Source organism: Balaenoptera ricei, chromosome 10 (assembly GCF_028023285.1).
Source record: "Balaenoptera ricei isolate mBalRic1 chromosome 10, mBalRic1.hap2, whole genome shotgun sequence".
NCBI classification, from domain to species: domain Eukaryota; kingdom Metazoa; phylum Chordata; class Mammalia; order Artiodactyla; family Balaenopteridae; genus Balaenoptera; species Balaenoptera ricei.
The window spans coordinates 40,667,979-40,692,522 of record NC_082648.1 but is presented as its reverse complement, the minus strand read 5'-3'; the positions used below and the strand labels follow the sequence as shown (position 1 = coordinate 40,692,522).

General features: G+C 38.5%; 1 protein-coding gene, 1 non-coding gene and 1 pseudogene across 6 annotated transcripts; 2 read left to right on the top strand and 1 right to left on the bottom strand.

Annotated features, from left to right (window-relative positions):
- The first annotated feature begins 4,821 nt into the window (after positions 1–4,821).
- On the top strand, positions 4,822–4,951 carry LOC132373846 (small nucleolar RNA SNORA18). The gene has a single exon (XR_009505506.1). It is a non-coding gene; the product is annotated as a small nucleolar RNA SNORA18 (small nucleolar RNA).
- Positions 4,952–6,448: 1,497 nt separating this feature from the next.
- LOC132373720 (ERO1-like protein alpha) lies at positions 6,449–11,838 on the bottom strand (annotated as a pseudogene).
- A 4,599-nt stretch (positions 11,839–16,437) lies between these two features.
- ASB8 (ankyrin repeat and SOCS box containing 8) lies at positions 16,438–24,543 on the top strand. Of its 5 annotated transcripts, none has more exons than XM_059935776.1 (4): positions 16,438–16,582; positions 19,136–19,295; positions 20,750–20,854; positions 22,706–24,543. In XM_059935776.1, exons 2-4 carry the CDS (start codon positions 19,167–19,169, stop codon positions 23,336–23,338), a joined length of 867 nt encoding a protein of 288 aa, XP_059791759.1. In that variant the 5' UTR covers positions 16,438–16,582; positions 19,136–19,166; the 3' UTR covers positions 23,339–24,543. The 5 variants fall into 5 exon arrangements, with proteins under 5 accessions (XP_059791759.1, XP_059791758.1, XP_059791762.1 ...); XM_059935775.1 differs by having other exon boundaries at positions 19,132–19,295; XM_059935777.1 differs by lacking the exon at positions 16,438–16,582 and adding an exon at positions 16,637–16,931 and having other exon boundaries at positions 19,132–19,295.
- Position 24,544: the final 1 nt, after the last annotated feature.

The window sequence follows — 24,544 nt, the reverse complement described above, 5'->3', positions numbered from 1 at the left end:
GATCTTTATGATTTCTTTCCTTCTGCTAACTTTGGGTTTTGTTTGTTCTTCTTTCTCTAGTTGCTTTAGGTGTAAGGTTAGATTGTTTATTTGAGATTTTTCTTGTTTCTTGAGGTAGGCTTGTATAGCTATAAACTTCCCTCTTAGAACTGCTTTTGTTGCATCCCATAGGTTTTGGATCGTCGTGTTTTCATTGTCATTTGTCTCTAGGTATTTTTTTATTTCCTCTTTGATTTCTTCAGTGATCTCTTGGTTATTTAGTAACGTATTGTTTAGCCTCCATGTGTTTGTCTTTTTTACGTTTTTTTCCCTGTAATTCATTTCTAATCTCATAGCATTGTGGTCAGAAAAGATGCTTGATATGATTTCAATTTTCTTAAATTTACTGAGGCTTGATTTGTGACCCAAGATGTGATCTATCCTGGAGAATGTTCCATGTGCACTTGAGAAGAAAGTGTAATCTGCTGTTTTTGGATGGAATGTCCTATAAATATCAATTAAATCTATCTGGTCTATTGTGTCTTTTAAAGCTTGTGTTTACTTATTTATTTTCATTTTGGATGATCTGTCCATTGGTGTAAGTGAGGTGTTAGAGTCCCCCACTATTATTGTGTTACTGTCAATTTCCTCTTTTATAGCTGTTTGCAGTTACCTTATGTATTGAGGTGCTCCTATGTTGGGTGCATATATATTTATAATTGTTATATCTTCTTCTTGGATTGATCCCTTGATCATTATGTAGTGTCCTTCCTTGTCTCTTGTAACATTCTTTATTTTAAAGTCTATTTTATCTGATATGAGTATTGCTACTCCAGCTTTCTTTTGGTTTCCATTTGCATGGAATATCTTTTTCCATCCCCTCACTTTCAGTCTCTGTGTGTCCCTCGGTCTGCAGTGGGTCTCTTGTAGACAGCATATATATGGGTCTTGTTTTTGTATCCATTCAGCAAGCCTATGTCTTTTGGTTGGAGCATTTAATCCATTCACGTTTAAGGTAATAATCGATATGTAGGTTCCTACGACCATTTTCTTAATCATTTTGGGGTTTTTTTTTTTTTTTGTAGGTCCTTTTCTTCTCTTGTGTTTCCCACTTAGAGAAGTTCCTTTAGCATTTGTTGTAAAGGTGGTTTGGTGGTGCTGAATTCTCTTAGCTTTTGCTTGTCTGTAAAGCTTTTGATTTCTCCATCGAATCTGAATGAGGTCCTTGCCGGGTAGAGTAATCTTTGTTGTAGGTTCTTCCCTTTCATCACTTTAAGTATATCATGCCACTCCCTTCTGGCTTGTAGAGTTTCTGCTGAGAAATCAGCTGTTAACCTTATGGGAGTTCCCTTGTATGTTGTTATTTGTCGTTTTTCCTTTGCTGCTTTCAATAATTTTTCTTTGTCTTTAATTTTTACCAATTTGATTACTATGTATCTCAGCGTGTTTCTCCTTGGGTTTATCCTGTATGGGACTTGCTGCACTTCCTGGACTTGGGTGGCTATTTCCTTTCCCATGTTAGGGAAGTTTTCGACTATAATCTCTTCAAATATTTTCTCTGGTCCTTTCTCTCTCTCTTCTCCTTCTGGGACCCCTATAATGTGAATGTTGTTGCGTTTAATGTTGTCCCAGAGGTCTCTTAGGCTGTCTTCATTTCTTTTCATTCTTTTTTCTTTATTCTGTTCCGCAGCAGTGAATACCACCATCCTGTCTTCCAGGTCACTTATCCTTTCTTTTGCCTCAGTTATTCTGCTATTGCTTCCTTCTGGTGTAGTTTTCATTTCAGTTATTGTATTGTTCATCTCTGTTTGTTTGTTCTTTAATTCTTCTAGGTCTCTTTTAAACATTTCTTACATCTTCTCAATCTTTGAGTCCATTCTTTTTCCGACATCCTGGATCATCTTCACTATCATTATTCTGAATTCTTTTTCTGGAAGATTGCCTATCTCCACTTCATTTAGTTTTTTTTCTGGGCTTTTATCTTGTTCCTTCATCTGGTACATAGCCCTCTGCCTTTTCATTTTGTCTGTCTTTCTGTGAATGTGGTTTTTATTCCACGGGCTGCAGGATTGTAGTTCTTCTTGCTTCTGCTGTCTGCCCTGTCTCCCTTTCCTTTTCTTGGACCTTTGTTAACTGTGAAATAGAGGACAAATACATAAAAGTAAATAAACATACATGTACAATTTAATGAATAATCACTCTACCCAGATCAAGAAACAGAGTACTGCAGTCATCTTTCCTCCCCTCCCCAATGTCCCTCACTGCTATGCTGGAGTCAAAACTCCCTCCCTCCTGTGGGTAACCACTGCCTTGATTGCCATGATGATAATTGTCTTGCTTTTCTTTATATTTTATCATATATTTATACAGTGCTAAAAATGTAGTGTTATTTTGCCTGTTTTTGAACATTATATGGATAGAATCACAATGAATTCGTTCATTTGAACTTTATATGAATGGAACCATACAATTTATCATTTTGTGTCTTGCTTCTTTTTCACAACATTATATTTGTAAAAGTCATCAGTGTTTTGAGGATACCTGTGTGTTGTTTATATTTATTTTTCTACTGTATTCCATTGCATGAATATACTGCAACGTATTTGTCTGTATTCTACTGCTGTATTCTACTGTTGATGGACCTTTCAGTTGTTTTAAAATTTAGGATATTACTATTGTTACTAATGCTCTAGTACATATCTTTTGTTGCACATAACGAGTTTTTCTAAAGTTTATACATACAGATGGACTTGCTGAATCATAAGGTATGAGCTTCAGCTCTATTAGAAAAGATCAACTTATTTTCAAAAGTGGTTGTAATGATTTACACTTCGCCAGCAGGGTAAAAGTTCTCATGACTCCACATTCTCTCCAACATTTGGTATAGTCAGACTTTTAATTATAAATTTCTCTCAGATATAGTAATCCCAAGTGTCTAGACTGTGCCTGGCTTATAGTATGCATGCATTAAATATTTGTTGAATAAACTAATATTTCTTAATTTCCAAACGTGGGAGTTTTCTAATTCTCTTTTTGTTATTAAAACTTAAATCCATTGTAGTTGAAGAACACTTCCTGTTCAATATCAACCTTTGGAAATTTGTTGAAATTTTTCTAATAGACAAGGTGTTTGCAATTGTTATGTATATGCATCATGGAAGAATATGTGTTTTGCTTTTGTTGGATGCAAGGTTTAGAGACACCCATTAGCACAAAATTTAAAACAAATTTATAAATTGTTTATTAAAAATTTTTATATCCTAAGTGATTTTTTTTCTATACGTATTACAAATTACTAAGAAGAGGTTTTTATAATCTTCCACTATGTTTGTGAATTTATTCTTCTGATAAATTTTTTGTAGTTCTGATAATTTTTGCTTTATATATTCTAGTGCTATGTTATAAGTATAATTTAAATTTTTGAATTGACATATTTTCCTGGTGAATGGAATGGTTTTCATTATTGGGCAGTGTTTTTGTTCACTGATAATGCTTTTTGCCTTAAAGTCAATTTTGACTGATGTTAATATAGCTACACCAGCTTTCTTTTGAATGGGGTGCATATCTCCTTTTCCATTTCTCTACTTTCAACTTCCTAAGTTTTAAGTGTATTTCTGACAGATAGCATGTAGTCACATTTTGTTTTGTTTTGCTTTTTTTCCATTTTGGCAGCCTTTGTCTTTTATCTAGTGCATTTAATGCAGTTATATTTAATATTAATAATTTGGATTTAAACCAAATTTGTGGACTTATCTATTTCTCATTTCTATTAGGTTTTGCCTCCTATATTTTGGAGGATCTTTTATTATATATTTTACAATTTAGGATTGTTATGTCCTTTTGCTGAATTGACCACTTTATCATTATGAAATGGCCTTTCTTTATTCCTAGTAATATCCATTGCTGTAATATTTACTTAGTCTGATATTCATGGAGCCATTTCAGCTTTCTTAAGTGTTTGCATGGTATATATTTTCTATTTTTTTCTTTTGTCATATCTGTGCCTTTACATTTCAAGTAGGTTTCCTATAGACAGAATGTACTTGAGTCTTACTTTTTATGTAACCTGACCATCTCTACCCTTTAATTGGGATGTCATTTATACTTATTATAATTATTAATAAGATTGGATTTCCATCTATCATCTTGCTATTTTGTTTCTATATGTCTCATCTGTTCTTTGTTTCTTTTTTCTTATTTCCATTCCAATGTTTAGACTAAGTGAATTTTAAAATGATTTTTTTACCTTGGCTTTTGGCATTTTAGTTCTTCTTCCTCTTTTCTCTTTGTTTTGTTTTGTTTTTATTGCTTTAGAGCCATTCTTTCCAACAGAATTTTCTGTGAAGATGGAGTTCTATGTCTGCATTGTCCAGTATGGTAACCACTAGCCACATATGACTATTTAAGACTTGAAATATAGCTAGTATGACTAAGGAACTGAATTTTAAATTTTTTTCTAATTTAAATTTTAATAGCCACATATGGTGAGTGGCTACTGTATTGGACAGTGCAGTTCAAGAGTTTACAATATACACCCTTATCTTGTCACAGTGCAAGAAACTTACAAAGACATACTTTCATTTCCTCCCTTATGTCCTTTGTGGTTTTGTTGTCACACTTATTACTTCTACATAAGCTAAAATCCCAAATGCACTTTAATTATTTTTACTTTAATCATTTATCTTTTTAAGAGATAAAATTTGAGAAAAATATTTTACCAAGTATTTATCATTTTTTGTACTCTCTATTCCTTTGTGTTGATCCAAATTTTTCATGTTGTTTTTTTCTGCCTGAAGAACTTCCTTTAACATTTCATCTTTTGTTTGTTTAAAATGGTCTTTAGTTGAGGTCTATCCCAATGAGGCTTTTTCTGTAAACCTACATCATTGGAAACGCCTCACGGAGTTAACTGTGGTTTCCTTTACTCATAGAACTACCTGTTAGATCAGTGGGGAAGAACTACAAGACAGAGCTGCCAACTAAACTATGAAAAACCTAACAGTCAAACTTTTTTTTATCTTCAGTATTTGCATATCCCAACGATCTCTATGTACTGTTCTAGGGTGTGATGGTTTAGGAGTGAATACGATTTGAACCTAATACATTTTTAGAGGGTGTCAAATTCAGAAACAGGCAGATCCATCTCCTGACCCTAAACATGGTCCTAAAGTAAATTGCTTGAGGAAATTGGATCCCAAAGATTACAAGTGGGGAATTTTGAAGTATGTCCATATTCCACTGGAGATCAAAGAAGCCCAACTAAAAGAATTGTGGGCTGACTCACATGACAACTTCTTTTTGAAAAGGCTATTTTATCTTGAAGATTATGAGTTTGGAGGAACTAAGGTGATTGGCAGTGGAAAGAATCAGAACATGTGAAATTCCTTAAAAATTTATTGACAAATAATTTTGCCTATGTTACACAAAATAGAATAAAAAACCCTTTACACTTTGTACAGGAAAAAAAATGGTCTTTATTTCATCTTTATGTGTGACAGGTATTTTTGCTGCATAAAAAACTCTAGGTCAACCTTGTCTTCTGCCGTGCTTAGCCGTTATAAGAAATCAGCTGTCATTATTTTCTTTGTTTTTCTGTAGTGGGGGATGGCAAACTTTCCTGTAAAGGTTCAGGTAGTCTTTTAGGTTTTGCAAGGCATATAGTCTCCATTGAATCTACTCAACTCTGCCAAGGTGGCACAGAAGCAGCCATAGCAAATACATAAATGAATGCATGCGCTGTATTCCAACTAAACTTTAGTTACAGAAACAAGAGGTGAGCCAGATTTGACCCATAGCCATAGTTTGCCAATCCCTGCTCTATATGTAACTTGTCTTTTTTATCTAGCTGCTTTTAGAATATTTTCTTTATCCTTGGTTTTTAGAAGTTTGATTATTATGTGCCTTGACATGGTTTTCTTTAAGCTTATTATGCCTGGATTTCATTGAGCTTTCAAACTTGGAATTTTTAGCCATTATTTCTTTAAATATTCGTATAGCCCCCAGTTCTTCTGAAACTTCAGTTACATGTATGTTAAACTGCTTGATATGTCTCACAGATCACTTTTACTCTGATCCTTTCTTTTTCAGTCTTTTTTTTCCTCTGCTTCATTTTGAATAGTTTCTATCTCTGTCTTCAAGCTCTCTAATCTTTTCTTCTATAGTCTATAATTTGCTATATTTCTCCTGTGAAAATTTTAAATTTTATTCATTTTTAAATTTGGATAATCCTCATTTTTTTCAATATTAAACTTTAAAATTTGTGCCAAATTGTCAAAGTCTTACTTTGACTCACAATAATATTATACATATGTAAACTCAGCACAATTACAAAATAAAGTTGTTTACTTAAACAATATAGTTCTCCTCTAATAAAAATAGCTTTAAATAAAAGGTCTGACTTCAAACTTTCATTGCTATTTCACTCTTTGGCCTCCATTGTCCAGAAACAGGCACATTTCAACTCATTTCTTTAATGGATATTTTGCAACAAGTTTCTGAATTTTTCCAATTCTTTCATATTTGTGTAAATTCTTTCAAATACATTAAACAGTGATACTATTTCTTGCCTGTTTGGATGGATTTCATATGTGGACCCACTTTCTGGTTTATTTGCTATCAATTTCTCTGAAAACAAGACCTTCAAAGCAGTGCCCAAACCCTGAGTCTGAATATTTTCCACAGTCGACATTTAAAACAAACAACGTAATCCATAATTTTGGGAACATTTCTATAATGCAGCCTAAAGTGTGCCTGTTTTTTTTTAATCCTAAGGGGAAAAAATGAATTCCATAAAGATGCAAAAGAAAAAAATTTGACTTTATGAAACATTTCCAAGAGTAATTTTTGAATCTTGTTTTATGAACCTTAAACTTCATTTTCAGTGAATAGCTGGAAATCTGGGTGCCCAGAGAATGGTAGCACTTTAGATAAAGTCCTTAATTCTTTTAAGTAGAGAAAATACGTGTTCTTAGGCCTTCTTGGATATTCCCCTTCAGTCAAAATTCCATCAAACCCACTGGTGAAATTCTGTAATGTGTGTCCCCTTTCTTTTCCAAACAGGTATCTTGTAAAAGCTCTCTCACACTCAAACACACATTATTGCTTGCATGTAATCCAGATATGTCTGTAGTATGTCACTTCTTTTACACAGAGACCTTCTAGCCATCTGTGAAAAGTGTTCTCTTCACATTTCCCTTGACTAGAAGCCAAAATATTTAAATGTCTTTTATTGTCTGTGACTTGAAATAATTTTCTTCATAGATAATGATATTCCCTGTCTTCCAAGCATCTGGTCCATTCTAACTATGTAATGCTTAGGATTAAGAACAATCTACATATTCATTGCCAGGGTACTATATGTCCTCACCTTCACAGATGTTGTCTAAGGAATCATCATACTTGGCCCACTGAAGAACAGTCTTCTGTGTTTCCTCATTTAGAGAGTCTTTCCAAACTCCATGTCACTGAGCTTGTTCATATTCTTCAGTGAGCTTATTGGCTTCTTCAGAATACCTGTATCTTGTGGATTTGATTTAAATTTAATTAAAACACTAAATTTTTAACATATTTAATTTTACATTTTTATTACTTCTTACACTGAACTTATTTGCTTTACCCTATAACATACACAAAACAGTTTCACAATACCAGTATTAGTACTAACAATAAAACTACAAAATGAAGTTTTAAGAGTTCTTTGCAGTTTGTTTTGTTCTTACAATATATCCCACTAAAGAAGGACAAAGTCCTGTGTTCAGAAGTCATTTGAAATAAATCTTTCTTTTTGGTTATGTTATCGATATCATACACATTTAGGTTTATTTTGTTTGTTTTCAGTTTTAGGGCTTGTCCTTTTTTTCTTTTTGGTTTAATTTATTTTTTGAATATGTAAAATAATTACTTGATTCTAAAGTCAAAAATAAACTCAGAGGAGTCTCCCTTCCACTCCTAACCCCGATCCCAGTTCCCCCTCCTCGCCTTCTATAAATAACCATTTTCATTAGTTTCTGGATTATCTTTCTAATGCTTCATTTTGTTCAAAGGGTAACTATCATATAACTTGTTCTGTACCTTTCCTCACACAATGTGACAATTATTCTATAGCAACATATAAAAATATTCTTCGTTATGTTTATAGCTTCATAGTATTCCATTATGTGTCATAGTTTAACTATTCAACTCCCCACTGTTGATAGTATTTGGGACATTTCTAGGTTTTTTGCCATTAAAAATAATGCCACACACATAAATACAATGGAATATTACTCAGCCATAAAAAGAAACAAAATTGAGTTATTTGTAGTGAGGTGGATAGACCTAGAGTCTGTCATACAGAGTGAAGTAAATCAGAAAGAGAAAAACAAATATCGTATGCTAACACATATATATGGAATCTGAAAAAAAAAAAAAAAAAAGGTCATGAAGAACCTAGGGGCAAGACGGGAATAAAGACACAGACCTACTAGAGAATGGACTTGAGGATACGGGGAGGGGGAAGGGTAAGCTGGGACAACGTGAGAGAGTGGCATGGACATATATACACTACCAAACGTAAAATAGATAGCTAGTGGGAAGCAGCCGCATAGCACAGGGAGATCAGCTCTGTGCTTTGTGACTACCTAGAAGGGTGGGATAGGGAGGGTGGGAGGGAGGGAGACGCAAGAGGGAAGAGATATGGGGACATATATATATATGTATAACTGATTCACTTTGTTGTAGAGCGGAAGCTGGCGCGCCATTGTGAAGCAATTATACTCCAATAAAGATGTTAAAAAAAAAATAATGCCACAATGACTAACCTTGTGCACATATTATTTCAAGTTTGTGCAGTGTATTTTGAGTATAGATTTCTAGAAAATGTGATTGCTGGGTTAAAGGGTGAATGCATCTATTTGTAATTTTGCTAGATAATACAAAATTCCCTATAAAATAGGTAACTAATAAGGATCTACTGTATAGTACAGGGAACTCTACTCAGTACTCTGTAATGACCTTTATGGAAAAGAATTTGAACAAAAAAAGAGTGGACATATGTATATGTAGAAATGATTCACTTTGCTATACAGCAGAAACTAACACAACATTGTAACTCAGCTATACTCCAATAAAAAATTAATTCAAAAAATACAAAATTCCCCTCCTTAAGGGCTGTATCATTCTACATTTCCACCAGTAGCATATCAATGTCTCTTTCCCTAGAGCTTTGGCAACAAATTGTTCTCTCAAACTACTGGATTTTTGCCAACACAGCAAGGAATTCTATCTCAGTGTAATGTAATTTGCTTTTCTTTCTTGAGTGAGTTAAGTGTGTTTCACTATTTTAAGGGCCACTTGCATGAATCTTTTAAAACTATCTGTCCATGTCTTGTGCTCATTTTTCTACTGGGCTTACGTCTTTTTATTTCTAGAAGATCTTTATATATTAGGGAGATTAACTTTTTCCTGTGATAGAGTTGTTAATATTTTGTCCAGTGAATTCTTTGTCTTTGGTCTTACAGTATTTGGGCCATGTAATTTTAAAAAATTATATGTAATAGAATTTATCAGTCTTTTATTGATTCTAGATTTTGAATCATATAAATGCTTTCCCCACTACCCCCATGGGAATACTATACAGAAATCTACACATGTTTTTTTCTATAACTTGTATGGTTTCCATTTTTGTTATGTTTAATTAACTGATCCATTTGGAGTTTATCTAGGTGTGCAGTATAAGCTATAGATACAAGTTTATCTTTTTCCAAATGATGCCTAGTTGTCTCAACAGCATTTATTTGAGTCCATTTTTTCATTATTTTGAAACGTCCTTATCATTAATAAATTTCTTCATGTATTGGATTGACTTTATATTATGTTCCACTAGTGTCTGTCTGTTCATGTACCAATTCTACACCATTTTAATTATGAAGGCTTTATAGTACTTTAAATGTCTAGTAAGACTGGCCCCTCCTCATTGCTCTTCTATTTGGGGTTTCCCTGGAAGTTCTTGTTTATTTTTTCCATATGAGCATAAGAATCAACTTGTCTAACTAAAAAACAAACAAAAATCTTGTTGAATTTTTTATTAGAATTATATTAAATTTACAAATTCACTTAAGGTATGTCTTTCATTTGTTCAAGTCCACTTTTGTGTCTTTGGGTAATATTATAAAATTTTTCTCATAGATTTTTACATATTTCTTCTTAATCCTAGGAGTTTTATAATTATGGTTGCTATTAAATGGGATGTGGGTGTTCTCTATGTTATCTTCTCACTGGTTCTTCCTTGTTTCTATGAAGCCTACTGACTTCTGCAAATTGCTTTTATATCCTGCTGCCTTACTGAATCATCTTTTTGTATGCAGTAGTTTTTCCATTGACTTACTTTCATTTTCTAGACTCACCATCAGATTATCTACAATTCTCATACATTTAATTCTTTCTTTGTAACAATGCTGTGGCAAATACGTCCAACAACATGTTAGACGTTACAGTAGTAGTGGATAGCCTCGTTTTGTTTTAGATATTAGTAGGGATGCCGCTGGTGCTTTCCCATGAAAATAGTAAGATAGATGTTGGTAAGCAAGATACTTTGTGACATTAAGAAAATAGTCTTTTATTCCTCTTTTGAAAGTTATTTTTACTAGGAATACATCTTGAATTTTCCCAAATATTTTTCCAGCACTATGGAGATAATTGCAAGATCTTTTCTTCTTATATATAATAACATTATTAAATATATTAATGTATATTCTAACATTGAACCATCTTTGTATACCTGAAGCAGTTGACACTTGGTCATGACATTTCATGCTGTTTGATTCCATTTACTAATGTTTTATTTAAGATATTTGCATTGATATTCATACATGAGATTGGTCTGTAGTGTTCCCTTTTGTGCAATCTTTATTCGATTCCGGTTTCAGTGTTATATTTATTTCTTTAAAGAATTTTTGAAGTTGTCTTTCTTCTGTGTTTTGGAATAGAATTGAGATTATAAGTCTTTAACTCAAAGATACAGAAAACAAATCAGTGAGGAGAGGGAAGGGGGTAGAGACAAATAGGGGTAAGAGATCAAGAGGCATAAACTACCATGCATAAAATAAATAAGCTACAAGGATATATTGTACAGCACAGGGAATATAGCCAATATTTTATAATCACTTTAAATGGAGTATAATCTATGAAAATACTGAATCACTGTGTTGTACACCTGAAACTCATATAATATTGCAAATTAACTATTCTTCAATTTGAAATAAAATAAAATAGATTATAGGTCTTTAAAGAATCCCATTTGAAACCACCTTGGGTATTTTTAGGGAGATTTTTAAAAAATATTCTATCCAGTATTTTAATTGTTTTCAGAAGAATGACTGGTCTAAATAAGTTATTACTTCTTTTCCTGAGGAAAAACTCCCACCTTTCTTTACCTTATTTACTCCTTCTAATCTTTCAAGACTTTGTTCAGTTATCATCTCCTCTGAAAAGTCTCTGAAACCCCCAGGTTGTGCTAAGCTGCCTCTTTTCTGGACTCCTTCTGGCCATTGTTCATTCTTGCATAGCTACATTATATTGAAGTAATCTATTAATGGTATCCTTACTCTGCCCCTTCTATAATCCATTCTTCAACAGAAAGTCAAAGTAATCCTTTAAAAACACAGTTGTGATCATGTCACTTGCATAAAACCTATCGATAGCTTCCTATTCTTTTGGGATAAAGTTTAGAATCCTTCACATGGCCCCCAAGACACTGCCTGATCTGAAGCATCCTTACCTTTCTGGCCTCAACTTGTGTCCCAGCCTCCTTATTCTGACCTCTTTCTCTTCTTCCAACTTCCTAAACTTTCCTTCTTGAAGTCTTTCAATACTCTTTTCCATTTGCTTGAAGACCCACTCCCTTCACTTCCTCCACACCTTTGATCTGGCTATATCCATGTATCTTCCAGGTCTCAGGGAAGTTTTCCCTGAACTCCCAGTCCGATTGAGGTCTTCTTTGAAAAGTCATATTATCCTCCACACTTTTCCTTTATGTAACTTATCACTATTGTGATTATTTAGGCATTCAGGTGATCCTTTAATGTTCATTTCTCACACTAACCTATAATTTCCCTGGAGACAGGGACCGTGCTGATCTTATTTTCAGCTGGATCATAACAAACAGCAAAATAATAGGATTAAATAAGTATTTGTTGAATGAATGGATGAATGAAGGAAGGAAGGGAAAAAACCCTAATTATTGAACTCTGAGCAAGAAACCTGAAGGAACAAATGCTCTATTTCCCCTCCAGGGGGAGACATACTCCTACTAGAAGTCTCACAGGCCTAGGAGAGCACAAAATTATGAGATCAACCAAAACTTGCTTCTCAAGTCCCTAAAATTGATCCAAAGAATCCAATCATTTCCTTGCTAGTAGGACTCTTCAGATCAGTCTGAACCACCCACTGGAACCAGGCAAGTGGGCATTTCCTCTGTTAATTTCCCTCCCCTGAACAATCTTAAAAACTCTCCTGCTAGAGTTTGTCTACTCCAGTCTTGGTTTGCTAGCAAATAACTGCCCACAGTCTTGAAAAAAATAGTATCATGTATATGTAATTTAAATATTATCATTAACATTGTTATTTGTATTTTTACTGTAACTTTTTTTCAAACTCCCTCAGATAGTCTTTCTTTATAAAGTCTCAAGATTAGCAAAATTATTCTGATAGTAGAAAATACTGGTAACCTGTAGGGCCAAAAAATAATAAAATACTGATGAAACGCTAACTGAAAAAAAACAATGATTCATAAATTTCCCCAAGCCTTGGGGAAATTTAAAGGGAAAAAGAGCAGAGTTTGAATACTGAGAGCATGTCTGCCTCTGAGCAATTCTGAAAGAAATGCTTGTTTAATCTTGATAACATGTCTTGGGAGACTACCCCTGCTGCACATTAATACTGTTCTTTTATTCACTGAACTACTTTCTCTAGGACAAGGTTTAAGTGTATAAAAAGTTTCATGAGGTTTGCATTATATTTCCCTGAACTTTTTTTTTTTCTTTTCCTTTGCTCTATTTCCAAAGCCCTCTTTCAACTTTCCTTGTAAATGTGCCACTGACTTTTTTCTCAAGATCAGGGACCAGTACATAGAGGCATTCTGCTATCCCTGTCTTTGAGAAGTCAGTTCACCATAGTTCAATTCAGTTCGCATTTATCCAATACCTACTGTGTGTTTGGGACTGTGCTATGGGGAGAGGTGAGTGCAGGAAATCTAAGTGCCTGCCTTAGCTTGCAGTGTAACTGAGAGGCCCAGACATTTGGTAACCTCCTTGAACAAATACATAGATGACACAGATAAGAACCAACATTTATATAGTTTAGAAATCCACTTTTCACAAATATGATCTAAGTTTTGTGAAATTAACTGTTGGGGGTAGGTGTTGCTACAAGTAAGGTAACTAGAACAACTATCAGAACTGGAACCTTGGTCCCTATGGTGTTTTCATGGATATTTCATTGTTTCTAAATTAAGGAATACACTACAAGTGATAATCCTAAAAATTAAAGAAATTCAAAATAGAAAGAGAAAATGCACCATTACACTAATGAAAGAAAGTTATTTTTCCTAACCAGTCTGACACTTGGATATTATCTTTTCACTCTACGTTGTTAATTTTGACAGCTTTCCTTCACTCTTAGGGTATCTCAAACTTCCTTTTGGTTCTTTTCATTTTCTTTGGTGATGGGGGAAGAGCTTCTTTGGAAGGAATCACTTCTTCTTACTTAAGTCACCTTTCTCTAGGAAAGGTGTGAGGAAAACTTTTTCATCAACATTAGTCAAGCAGCCCCTGAAGAAGGACGAGGCTGTTTAGTCAGAAGAGTAACTGATGAGTTCTAGACAGAAGCCAGAAAACTTGTGCTTCGTGTTACCACTTAAGAGAGGTTGCAGGGCAGAATTCCTCTCCTCCAGGAATTGTCATTCTAGAGGACTGCATTCAAAATCAGGAAACGGTTTGGAGCCAACTGGTGAAAAAAGGAGTTTTTCACTCCAAAAAGGAGTTGTACAAAAGCCCACGGCTGTTAGGTTGCTGCAGCGCTCAAGAAGAAAGACACCCAGATCTGTAAACTGGGACAGCTCGCTGGCATCTATCCATGGAGACTGGATACTGATATATGTTGAACAGTGATAGTAGCGTTCATTACAAGCAAAACATTATTATCAAATTTCTAGTTCCAGTTTATGCCAAGGTGTGAAAATAGGAACACTAGTTGTACTGTCAATCAACACCATCTCATGAACAGTTCTTCAAAACAGAACTAGAACTGGCAAGGGAGAGAAGAAAAAATAAAAGTCTTATGAGAGACACAACATATTTAAAAAAAAGTCAAACTCAGGGAATCACTTGTAATCAAAGCATGAAGATCATAAATAAGCTGAAATATATAGAGATGGTGTTGGGATGTTGAATGGAAGATTCATGGGATATGATCAAAATACCACTTTACTTTTTGGCTTTTACCGTCTTTTAAAAATATTTATTAAGAGGGGATAATTCATGCCCCTGAATGGAAAATTGGGCAGATTCTCTGACTTTTTGGTTTATTCTTTGATAATGGACAGTATTTTAAGTAACAGTCATTTTAAGTCAAAAAAAGAGTCTTGATTTAGTAATTAGAATGTTTCCAGTCCAAGATGGTAATCAAATACTTCAGGCTTCATTCTAAGGTGCCAGTCTAAGCACTCTCCTCCCCTCCCCCACGAGGGGAGGGTTGGTAGCTGCCTCCTGTGGCTGGTGGCTGCTGCCTTCAGCTTTCTCCTCGGCTTACCACTAGCTAACTGCTGTTTGATCTGCTGTGTAAAAGTGGGAGGAGGCAGGACAGCCAAGGGGATAGGGTGGTTCTGTTTTGATAGGATGGGTCCGTACTACCTGGGTCTGGTAGATGGTTACTCTTTTTCTTGTAAGGTGCTTTTAGAGGTTCTTTGGAGATTCCCATCATCAGAGACCTCTCACTTGAGTCCCTTTGGCCTAGACAGACACAGGTGGTTGCCTGCAACAGCCTCTGTGGGATCTAGGATTCCTGCGTTCATCTCTAGCTTCTGGTCACTGGGTCCCTCTACACCTCTAGACAAGTCTTTTGAATAGACCAAAAGCAACCTCATGCTGACTGTCCTCTACGTGGCCCACGTTGGGTCCAGGAAAACGTTTCACATTTGTCATCCCTACCGAATCTGGGTGTGCTGGTGGATCCCAGTGCAGCCACCTCTGCTTTATGGTCACTGCCTTCTTTTATTTATATGCAAGAGTCAGTGCAATCCTCTGTGTTTTACAACTATGGGGAAAAATTTCCAAGCCCTCTGGTCCCACAGAGCCCCTCTTTAGGCTTGAGAAGGATGCAGCACCAGCACTGCCTCTCCCTCTGGGTGGGAAGGGAGCGGGATCTCAACAAAACACATTTCTCCACAAGAAACCTCTTCACAGACCCTCTCTCTCTACACTCTCTTGATCTCACCATGAAGTAGAACTGTTCTTCAACATCAGCTTTGTACAGTAAAATTTTGTTGAAATAGTGATCTTTAACTGCAATTGACTGTTTGCAAATCTGTCTCCCAATCCTTAATAATAAGGAAATGTACTAAGCATCCTTAATTTATAAGATGCTGGGAGGAGGCTCAGTGAACTTTTCCAGTTCGCCATTCCCTCACTGACATACAAGAACTATCTGGGCCCTGCTTTACTCTCAAACTGGTTAAATTCTGTTGCTCAGAGCAAGCTTTGCGGAGGGGGTGCTGGGAAACTCTTGGTTAAACGGGCTGCGTGCGGGGTAGATCACGGCTCTTAACAGTCTGCCTGTGTGGGCTGCTTTACTCTTTGCATGCACCACTACGTGCTGCTGGCTTTGAAATGTTTATGCTTTGCATGGAAAAATCATCACTCGCAGGTGTCAGCATCTCTCTGGTTGGGAAAGGTTAATGTCAGCATGTACATATTTTTTCAGCCCTCAACATTTGGGCTAGTACTCCTCGTGAGTGCTTGTTTATCTTTGATATATCAGTAGTTTCCTTTGAGGGAGGGTGGACAATATCCAGAAGGGTTCCGAGGAGCATCGATGCGTTCCAATGTTATGAAAAATGCTGGAAGTCTCTTTTATTTGCCAAAGACACTTCTTACTAACAGTTTATTCTCCCAACTAACCGCATCAGTGTCGCGAGTTTGGGAATAATCTGGCAATTGGCTGTTCAGGTCCGGTATCACATGGAGACAGTGGGAGGCAGCGGAGGTCTCGGATGAACTCATTGCTTCACGCAGGCACAGCCCCACGGAGTTGGTCGAACAGCCAGCGGGGAGTGAGCTCTTTGCCCACCACCGCCACGGACCTAGCGCCGGGCCAGCAACCGATAGCGCCACAATGCGCCTGCGCAAACCCTGTGGCGGGGCTAGATAGCAAAGCGGTTAACTAAGCCTTGGTTGGACCAAGGCGGCTTCACAATCTGCGCAGGCGCGTTCCGCCTTCGGACACCGGTCGCTGCGCAGGCGCCCATTCTAGTCACCCATCCTGTAAACAGAGGGGCCCCCGGGAGACAACTTCTGCTTCCGGGTGACGTCTTGACAGCGGCTTTCACCACCCAGGTCAGCCCCGCAGTTCGGTGAGTGTTGCCCCGCTGCAGAAATGTCTGCAGCCTGGTTCCCTAATCCGGGGCCGCACGCCCAGTAACGCTTCCTCCACTCCCAGCTCGGGGTCCGCCAGCCCTCGAGGCTGGGACCTCGTTCCGGGCCTTGCGGAGATCGGGGCAGGGGTTGGTCCGCCTCAGGGGCTCCCCTGCCAGATTTCGCGACCCCGTTTCAATACCGGCCCCGGGAGACCTGCTGGAATTGCTGCGGTCTCTGAGGAGCCCGTGCGGAAAGTGACACCACGTGTCTTCGCATTTCGTGCAGTTGTCCACCGCCCCCCTAGATTCGGCGAGACCAAGCTGCCGCGAGTCCTCCCCCAAGCAGGTGCGGTGGGGCGGGGGGCCCCGCCTTGGTGGGCGGAAGCCTGGCCTCACTAGCACCAGAGCTCTGGAACGTCACCTCTCTCCTACTTTGCTTCTAGCTTCGCAATAAAAACAAAAAACAAAAACCTTGGGGTTGTCTCTGGATCCGAAGTGAAAGAAAACGGGAGAGAGAGGACTTTCAGCACCAGGAGAGGAAAGGGGAGACTTGGGGTCAAACCGTGTATAGGCTGCTGCCCGGAGATACGTCGAGTTTAGATTTCGTTGACCCTCCGTGACAGTGACAGTGTTGTCTGTGTGCCCCGAAGTTTCACTCTTCAGCACGAGCTTCGAGGCGGCAGCAGCAGAGGACCAGTGGTCATATTCTGAGTTAGGAGTTCTTAGCGGGGAGCCCAAGGGCGCTCCGAAAATGATTGCAGGGTCTAGTTTTTTCAGATTATCATGACCCAGAAATGGTTAACAGAACCACTTCGGTGTAAGCCTTCCACTTTGGACGCTCTGTTTTCTGCCCCCGTTCTTGAAATCAATGACTCAAATGCAGCTATGCCTTTTTCCCCTTTTTCCTTGCAACAAAGAAGTGTAAGATACAGACCCTTTGTCTCTGAGGAGTTTCGTGGCTGTTGGAGAGATTAAAACGTATGCCAAGTCTAAACTATCTAGAAAATTTCAGGGAGGCATATAAACAAGTGTGTAAGCTTACTTATTCTTAATAAAGTAGGGGAGAATACCCAATTTGAATCATTGATACCTATGAATTGAATATTTTTAACTTGCATTCCATTAATTAGTACTGTATATATTTTAAACAGATAAATGGCTACTGAGTAGCAAAATGGAAACTATTAGAGTTTATAGTATATTACATAATGTATAAGGGGATAGTCCTTCACAAAAGGCAAAAATTACATAGTATGAAATGACCAAAATAATTTTTGGATTTTTCCCTTAGTAGTCATCATATGCATAAGATGTTTAATTACTGCAAGTCTTGGATTTTTTTAGGATCCAAAGTAATAAGCTTTACACTGGTTCAACAGATATTTATTGAGAACCTGCCGTGTGCCAGGCACTATTAAAAATAACACTATATTTACCGCCAAGGAGCTTATAGTTTGATAAGAACATGGATTCCTAAACAGTTATACCTAGAGAGCCATACAGCATACCATGTTTTCTCTACAGTTTGATATATGCTTTTTCATAGAAATACTCCACATTCTTTGCTGTAATCTTAAATGTTCCCCAACTGATACATGGCTCTTATTCAGCCAAAACTTATCATAGTTGAATTTAAGTATATTGCATTATTTTCTTCTTCCAACGCCGAACTCAAGTCTGCTTCTCAGTTGTCACAAATGGCCAATTTTTAAATTCATTTTTCACTATGCTTGTTTTCGTACAACTGCAAGCATATGTCATTGGTGTGAACTTTGAAATTTTTTTCTAATTTTATATAGATGACCCCAGAGTAATTATACTTTGGCGTTCCTTCCTTATTTTAGAATATTACCTCAAAAACTTCCTATTTTTTTCTTTGCTGAAGACATTTTAAACTGTTTCACAGATGCCTTGTCATTTGTATTTGTTCCATCTCTTCTCACAAGTAGCAATCACTCCCATACCCTTTAGTCAGTCAATCAACCAGTATTTATTAAATACCTGCTTTTTGTAAGACTCTGTGGCTGGCCTTATATGGGCCGAAAAAGTAGAAGACAAGGACCTTGCCTTCCAATTGATTACAGTTTAGATGGAAAGACAATATGACCGTAACTATACTGCAAGGCCAAATGTAACAAGTAACCTAAAGGGGGTGCTGACAATAAAGACCACGTAATTCAGAGGAGGAAAAGAATGTTTTATGGCATCTTTAGCCTTTAGAAGAATCCCCTTCCTTGCCTAGTCTTTTTTAAACCACACAGAGCTCCATGGGGAGCTTGGAGCCTCTTGGGGAAATCTTGTGCTAGACTAGGTCAGAGAGTAGAACTGAGATTTCAAGGGTCAGAACATTTGCATCCAGGTTTACCCAGCTCCTTCAGCAACTATTATAATCTATTTCTTATGATTAAGAAAAAATGATATTAATGAATGAATCATTGATCTATTTGAAATCTGGTTTTAGTAGTGGGAAGGCCTCGGAGAACCTCTAACTCTAAGGACAGGTGTGCTCAGTGAGACTGTGTATGCCTAAAACATCTTTGTTTCAGGCAGTTTGGAGCATGTGAACGTACTCTGAGCCTTGATGAGTTCCAGTATGTGGTATATTATGCAGAGCATTCAGAGCAAATACTCTCTCTCAGAGCGCTTAATCCGAACAATCGCTGCCATTCGTTCCTTCCCACATGACAATGTAGAGGACCTCATCAGAGGGGTGAGTGTGCTGTGTTGATGCAAGAGTCCTTGGGGAGGTGAAGTGGGAAAGCTCCCGGGGAATCCTAATGGATGACAGATTTGCAGCTCTGACTCAGCACAAGATCACAGGGAGTCGTCTAAAATGTATTAACTTGACCATTAAAATATATTTAGCCTATGTTTTGCTTCTCTTCCCTTCTGCCTTTCACTTTGCGCCTATGATATTTTTCTTCAGGAATTATGTTCTAGATAAACCTAGTCCCTTGTTCTCTATAAAATCTCCGTCTGCATATGGTGCATATGGGACCCAGCAAGCTCAAAGTCTTCAACACATGCTGTACTAAGGGAGGAAGGAGGCAAGCAAAGCATAAGCGGCTTTCAAATCCTTGTGTTTTGTAATAATTACATGGAGTGGTATCATTGGCCTTCTGTCTTACCAACAGCCACCACTTACAGTTCCACAGAGAAGATCAACCCCTAAAATGCATGGTAATTTTTGACTTAAGAAAACTCCTTAACTATCTGATGTCTAGCCACTACTATTCAGTAATTCTGCTGAATGACTAGTATCCTAGAAAGGCTTTGATGCCTTTGTCTGTGTATTATTCCTGTTGAAGAGAAGTTACAGGGTAATTTTTGTGGTCACTAGAGAATGCATCTAGATGGTTACTTCTGTACATTCTTTTTAACAACTTTAGTGTCCTTATTTACAGTCTAGAGCCCTGTAGCTGCTTCAGAGTTGTGTGGCACAGCTGTGAGAAGAAAAAGTCATACAGCATTAGCTTGTTCTCAGCAAAAGTGGTATCAGAAGACTCAGCAGTAGAAAGTTTGTCACGTTCTAATTCTAGCTCTGCTGCTGAGTCATTCTGTGACTTTGGTCTGCTGTGCTATCTCCATCTTCTTCACCAGATTTGAAATAGAAGTACCAGTGGGCACTAGGTGGTAGAGAATGCTGATACTAATAGGCTACTTTGAAGATGTTTATAAACAAAGAGACAACATTAAGATGACCTTAATATTAGTGATGGTCATCTGTCAGTTGGCAAAAGAGCATGCCAGTTCTCCTGGCTTCAGTCTGAAAGACTCCCTTTCCTGACTTTTTCAGAGCATGGTAGCCATAGAAAGTTGATTGCTTCTCCAACCTTCTTGCCTGATGATAAGGTTCCACTGCTTTTACATATAAGGTTATGTCCTCAGTGATATGCAAATGACCATCTGGCAGTCTAGCTTGTGGAGAAACTTAATGACTTGATCTAAGGAATTGACAGTTCCTTTCGTTCATCTTCAGTGTATTCTCTTGGTTTGGATATTGGCATTAGAATATCATTTAATGAATAGGAATAGAAACTGGGGCTGGTAGTATGTTTACAGTACAGAGTTAGAACCCTTTTCCCCCCGGCCCTTGTTCTGAGTCTTGTCCTGCGTGGTGAGCCGGAGCTGAGCACACTGACTGAAGTTTCCTTCTGCCCGTAGGGAGCAGATGTGAACTGTACCCATGGCACGCTGAAGCCCCTGCACTGTGCCTGCATGGTGTCCGATGCGGACTGTGTGGAGTTACTGCTGGAGAAGGGAGCTGAGGTAACGTTTTTAACACTGTCAGATCAGTGATTCACTAACACTTGAGCGTCACACTTTCTTAAAATTTCTTGTCTCTTCTCCCATTTCTTCCCACCTTCTAGCTCCTGGTAACACTGGCATGGCCAATATTAAAACAAAATGTAGTGGTAAATCATCCGAAGTATTTCATTCCTTTGCCTTTCTTTCTTACACTGTCCATGACTCCAGGAAGAGGGAATTTTTATCTCCCCTTAATCTCTCAGCCTTCCCTCTAGGGTTGTTTATATTTCCATTTAATCCTCTCATTGCCTGTTGACTCTCCAGGCCCCTCAACCCTGATTCAATGTAAACCACTTGAGACCTGCTACTGGATGTACACTTCTAATACCTCTGTCACTGGAGAATAGATCACTAGGCAGTCCCTTCCCCAGGATTGAGCTACCTGTGCTCTTTCTGCCCACTGATTTTTTTCTGTCTTAGCATATCTTGTTCCTATTTTCTTTCAAATGTATCTTAACATAAAAAAACATAGATTACTTTTTATTGGCAGTAGCAAGAAGCAGCATAGTATAATGAATGATTAAAAGAACAGAGTCTGGAGCCATACTTCATGAATTTGAATTCCAGCTCTGTCACTTTCAGCTGTGTGACCTTGAACAAGTTACTTAACCTTTCTTTGCCTCAGTTTCCCCATCTGTAAAATGAGGATGATAGTGGTGTCTTCTTCATAAGGTTGTAAACTGTTTAGAGCACTGGCATGTAGTAATTACTAAGTAAGTGCCTATTAAATAAATAAATCAGCAGTTTCGACAGCTTTTGAGGCATCTTCAAGGTGCACACGCTGCGGCACTCATTTGAATCGGACATGCCATGAAGCTGGTGTGCGGGCCCCAGACACACTGGTCGGTAAGCCTGCTGCAGCCCCCAGCGTCCTCACCTCCACACCGCCATGTTGTTCTCTACTTGTCATTAACTATCCCGTAACTATTATGAGTGACCCTGAAGTGAAAGCCAGTGATTAATGTCAATGATAAAAGTGAAACTACCCCGGGGGGCAGTGGGGGAGGCAGTTTTTAGCTAAGTAGAAGGTTGAACTCAGTTAAATATCGCAGGGGTTTTTTTTTTTTAGTGCCTTTCATGGGAGAAGATAATTCGCTATTTAAACCTGGGATCTGAAGTCTTCGTAGCCTTCAAAAATTATAGGTGATGCTGAGTTTTAGCAAGCCAGCTGCTCTTCCAGCACTGGAAGATCTGTGTTCTTTCCTCCACATGCTTTCCTCCAGGCTCTCTTGTGACCTCACAGCATATGTTTGCAGGGGGCTGACTTGGATGAACAATCTGAGCTTCTCCGTATGGTTAAAGAACACAGCAGAGCTACATGGGCAGAATCTTGACCTCATTACTTTTCAGTCTGGTTGCCGTTAGCCACGGGATACAGAGTGAGTCAGGATAAGTAAAATAATCCAAAACCTTTTCTCTGGCCAGTATATTCAAGCCGCTTTCCAATAAACGTCTTTCAGAGTAGTTACGAGGACTTAGACTTCATCTTCTCTTTCTTTCCCCTTACTCTGTGGTAGAAGTCCTAGTGAATAGTAAATAAGAACGTGGAAGCAAAATCCTAGATAATGCAGGCCAGCTAATCAGCGGACATAATAGTGTCGGTTGTCTGGGGACAGTTGTTTTCCTATTTGCTCCTCAGCTCCTGTCATAGCTCCATCCTGATCACCATGACTCCCTGGGAATTGCTTGTTGACCCTCATGTTCAGAACGTTACATAGCAAAGGTAGTGGATAGACACATGCAAGCGTCTTTGCCCGCCTGTCGTCCTGTCAGTCGTCTATACACTGTAATGTAGTTGCTCCCCCTTTACAGGTGAATGCCCTGGATGGTTATAACCGAACAGCCCTCCACTATGCAGCCGAGAAAGATGAGGCTTGTGTGGAGGTCCTGTTGGAATATGGTGCAAACCCCAATGCACTGGACGGCAACCGAGACACCCCACTTCACTGGGCAGCCTTTAAGAACAATGCCGAGTGTGTGCGGGCCCTCCTAGAGAGCGGGGCCTCTGTCAACGCCCTGGATTACAACAATGACACCCCGCTCAGCTGGGCTGCCATGAAGGGAAATCTGGAGAGCGTCAGCATCCTTCTTGATTATGGTGCAGAGGTCAGAGTCATCAACCTAAAAGGCCAGACGCCCATCTCCCGCCTGGTGGCTCTGCTAGTCAGGGGACTTGGAACAGAGAAAGAGGACTCTTGCTTTGAGCTCCTCCACAGAGCTGTGGGACACTTCGAATTAAGGAAAAATGGCACCATGCCACGAGAAGTGGCCAAAGACCAGCAGCTATGTGAAAAACTGACTGTTCTGTGCTCAGCCCCAGGGACCCTCAAAACCCTCTCTCGCTATGCTGTGCGCCGGAGCCTGGGACTCCAGTACCTGCCGGATGCGGTGAAGGGCCTTCCGCTGCCAGCTTCTCTGAAGGAATACGTGTTACTCGTAGAATAGCCCAGAGGAGACGAGTGCGCCGTCAGGCAGGCAGCCCTGGGTGAGGTTTTGCCTCGCAGCACCGTCTCTGTCTTGGGAAACAGGAGAAGCAGTTGCTCCTGCTCTGTGGTTTCTGTTTCGAGGCAACATGTCACAGCAGTAACGTCCACATCACCTCCCCTCCCCGAACCAAGCAACCAAAACGTCCCTCACTTTTGTTTGTTTCTTGCTTACCTGGCCTTTCATATTGCACCCTGAAAAGGAAGAGGTCTCCCCGACCCTCCCTTTAGGGAAAAAGTCAACAGTGAGACTAAATTTCTCTTGGAAGATGAAGCGTATTTATAGAACATATGTTTAGTTTTCCTTTGGGGACCTGATTAACGTTTTCAGAAGAATCCCTCTTAGCAACATTTTAATTGATCTGTGAAGTTTAAGAAAATTCCAGCTAACAATTGCAGCCCCAAAATGAAGATACTACAGCCTCAAATGGTGTGCAGGTTCAGAATTGGGCTGGATGATATCCCTAGAATCATCCTGGGGCATTCAGAAGGGACTGGCCCCCTTTCTCACCATCGAAGGGAAGGGCAGCCTTTGCTCCTTTTCCATGGGTGTGCCCAAGGGTTACAGTGGTTCAGCAATATTATTTTAGAAAGACTGTCATGCTGCTTTCCATACAGTAGAAGGGATAGGAGGTTCTAAGCAGTCCTAAGAACTAACAGTCCTCAGAACTTTTCTTCTAATGCAGTTCTTTCTCCTCCTGACAGCCAGTTTGCTCTAGTGGGCTTGACAGGCACTTGCCGCACCATAGGCAAAGGTGTTTGCTCGAGCACAGGAGGACATGGGCTGGGCTGCCTTTTCTCTCTGGTCTTCTTCATTCACTCTGCTATGAGTTTGGAATTTGTTTTGTTTTGTTTTGTTTTCAGGTGTTTTGGAAACTTTACTTTTTACTGATCTATACTAGACATTGGTGGAGGGGGTGGAGAGTTGAGGAGTGGGGGAGGAGCATTATAAGAGCTTCCTCTGAGATGACCCACCTACCCAAAAAAGATCTGTTTTAGTGAACAATACTTAGTTTACAGTACTCTCCCTTTTCATGTTCCTAAACTAGATCAAGTTGTTATTGATCCTAGATGACCTTATGCAAATGTGAAAAACTTTTTTTTTTAACTGATTGGGAACTATAAATAAAATTGAACAGAATCTGCTGACACAGCTAATTTGAAAAAG

Coding starts and splice junctions, on each gene's coding strand:
- ASB8 (XM_059935776.1), top strand. CDS start 19,167: ATGAGTTCCAGTATGTGGTATATTATGCAGAGCATTCAGAGCAAATAC. Junction 19,296..20,749: donor TAGAGGACCTCATCAGAGGG/GTGAGTGTGCTG, acceptor TTCTGCCCGTAG/GGAGCAGATGTGAACTGTAC. Junction 20,855..22,705: donor TGCTGGAGAAGGGAGCTGAG/GTAACGTTTTTA, acceptor CCCCCTTTACAG/GTGAATGCCCTGGATGGTTA.